This window comes from Streptopelia decaocto (assembly GCF_964273445.1).
Source record: "Streptopelia decaocto genome assembly, chromosome: 3".
In the NCBI taxonomy this organism is placed as follows: Eukaryota; Metazoa; Chordata; class Aves; order Columbiformes; family Columbidae; genus Streptopelia; species Streptopelia decaocto.
In genome coordinates this window covers 51,015,603-51,018,399 of record NC_138656.1, presented here as the reverse complement: position 1 = coordinate 51,018,399, position 2,797 = coordinate 51,015,603, and the positions used below count along the sequence as shown (strand labels likewise).

General features: G+C 48.7%; 1 protein-coding gene across 1 annotated transcript; it reads left to right on the top strand.

Annotated features, from left to right (window-relative positions):
- Positions 1-1,473: 1,473 nt before the first annotated feature.
- Positions 1,474-2,229, top strand: SF3B5 (splicing factor 3b subunit 5). Its single transcript, XM_082048445.1, has one exon. It carries the CDS (start codon positions 1,548-1,550, stop codon positions 1,806-1,808), a length of 261 nt encoding a protein of 86 aa, XP_081904571.1. The 5' UTR covers positions 1,474-1,547; the 3' UTR covers positions 1,809-2,229.
- The last annotated feature ends 568 nt before the right edge of the window (positions 2,230-2,797 follow it).

Genomic DNA, 2,797 nt, shown 5'->3' with positions numbered 1-2,797 from the left:
ATTATCTGGGTATTTTGTAGCCGGGTTTGACAGTGCATGGCCTTTTGGTTCTAAGGTGAGTTAAGCAGTAGCTACAATATCAAAGACGTATCTTTGCTTTACAGATTAACTTGAGGCTCAGTTAAGTGTCAGGCTTAAAGTGAGGCTCAGCCTTGTACCTGTCTGGAGAATACAAGATTCTGAACTAACTGCTAATCCTCAAATACATGCTATAAAATCACGATGCGTTACAAATGCCAGCCTGGAGTTCTAACTGTCACTTGGGTTATTATCGGATTAGTCAATCAAAGCAATTAAGCCAGCAGTGAATTATTTTATTACAGATCATATTAATATTTATCATGCCAGGGGCTGCAGCCCTGGCAGGTGTCCTCTGTGCCCAGACCCCAGCCGCCAAAAGTGACACCGTGTTTTGAGGAGAGAGGGGAAGCTTTTTGACACTCAAAGGGGTTGATTTGTTGCTAGCACCTTAAAACTCAAAAATGGCTTTTCTTTAAATACTGTTTTCTTGCCTCATCTTCTGCCTGTACTTTGAGTTTCTCAAATCTTGATTTTCTCTAATCCACCTTAGCTACTTTTTTCTTTTTCTCACTTTTTTTTTCTACATTACACTAAACAAGTGTATTAATGTGGGGTTTTACACTGTTCATGTGGAATAGTTGATGCAGAAGCTTGGGAAAAGCTAAACTTTTGCTAGATGACCTCTCCGGATTTTCCTTCACAAGAGAAACATATGGGTTACTCACCGGTACTTTGAAATAAAATGCCTTGAGGTGATGTAATCTTAGATCAGACTGGGAGCTGAACTGATGTTGATTTGCTACTTAAAATAGGCTTTCCATTAACTTGTCACAGTAAAAATAAATTTAGAGCTCTAATAGATGAGGAGGCCCGAGTAAAACGTAGAGCTATGTTGTTTGGAGAAAGTAAGCGCTCTAGTGCTCTCATTTGTGACATGGAGCATTGTACCTGAGGTTTTTGGTGGTTTGGGGTTTGGTTTGGTCTGTTTTTTTGTTTTGTTTGTCTGGGATTTTTTGTTGGTTTTGTTTTTTGTTGTTGTTTGGTTGGTTTGGCGGTTTTTTGTTTGTGGGGTTTTTTGTGTGTGTGTGCCTTTTGTATTTTTTTTTCAGTGGAGAGGGAAGTTCAATTTTTCTGATCCTATTAGGACTACATACAAGCTCACAATTAAGCCAGCAGTAAATTATTTCATTACAGATCACATTAATATTTACCCATGCCAGGGCCTGCGATCCTTACAGGCCTCCTCCGCACCCAGGCCCCGCCGCCAAAGGCCGAAGGCGCCGCGCCGGGGCGGTCTCCGCCAGCACCCAGAGCGCCCGGCCGGGCCCGGCCCTCCGCGGGCGGGGCGGTGACTACAACTCCCGTCGTGCAGCGCGGCAGGAAAGCACCGTCGCTTGTACGGTTGTGATCGCTGCTGCGTCCCGGCTCGAGAGGCGGGAAAGGTGCCTGGAGCGGGGGTTTGTGTTACGTCAGTTCCGCTCGCCATTTGGCTGTATCGCCTGGTCAGGGCCGACCGCGCCGCCGCCATGACGGACCGGTACACCATCCACAGCCAGCTGGAGCACCTGCAGTCCAAGTACATCGGGACGGGCCACGCCGACACCACCAAGTGGGAGTGGCTGGTGAACCAGCACCGGGACTCGTACTGCTCCTACATGGGCCACTTCGACCTGCTCAACTATTTCGCCATCGCCGAGAACGAGAGCAAGGCCCGCGTCCGCTTCAACCTCATGGAGAAGATGCTGCAGCCCTGCGGGCCGCCCGCCGACAAGCCCGACGAGTCTTAGCCCGCCCCGCCCGGGCTCCGGTCCCGGCCACGGGGCGCCTGTGCCGTCGGGGCGGGTTGGCCGGAGCGAGCGGCGACGGGGCAGGGGCCGCCCCTCCGTCGAGGTGCCGTGGCGGCCCGGCCGGGCTGCGCTGGGGTGGCCGGGATGCCGGACGAGGCCGAGCCTGGCACCGCTGAGAGCGGCGTGACACCCGCGGGAAGGCCCAGGGAGCCGCCCCAGCGAGCACGGGGAGCGATGGCGTGTGCAGCCCCCGACCTTGTGCACCCTCTGCTTCTCTGGACATTCCCTCGGAAGACTCTGGCGGGGAGAGGCCTTGTAAAATGCCTGCTTCTGGACAGCCTCGTCTCTTTTAACCGTACAATCGTTCGTGGTTTTATTTTTTTTTTTATGGAAAATAATAAAATTTACTGGGCATTTCTAATGTTTTGTTTGGTAATCTGCTAATAAGAGTTCTTTGTTCTAAAAGGAGTGCTGATTACTCAGTATTAAGCGTTTTAGTACAACCGTCTGAGGTGGAAGTCTCAGATACTTTACAGATAGCGTTTTCACAGCAGGGCTTATTGGTGCTTACGTAGCAACACTGCGATTTGAGGAGACAGGGGAAGCTTCTTGACACTCAAAGAGTTTGACTTGTTGTTAGCACTTATTGTGTGGGGTGGTTAGTGGGACAGCGTAAGTCCGTTGCTCTAGCGCTTTAAAACTCCAAAATGGCTTTTTTTTAAATGCTGTTTTCTTGCTTCATTTTCCACCTGTACTTTGAGTTTTCCAAACCTTGATTCTCTGTGATCCAAGGTAACTACTTTTTTTTTTTGTTTTTATTTACGCTTTCTAGTCATCTAGTGATTAATTTTTTTTCTACATTACACTAAATAAGTGTATTAATGTGGGGTTTGACACTGTTCATGTGGAATAGGTGATGCAGAAGCTTGGAAAGAGCTAAACCTTTGCCAGATGACTTCTCCAAATTTCCCTTTCCTTCAAAAGAGGAA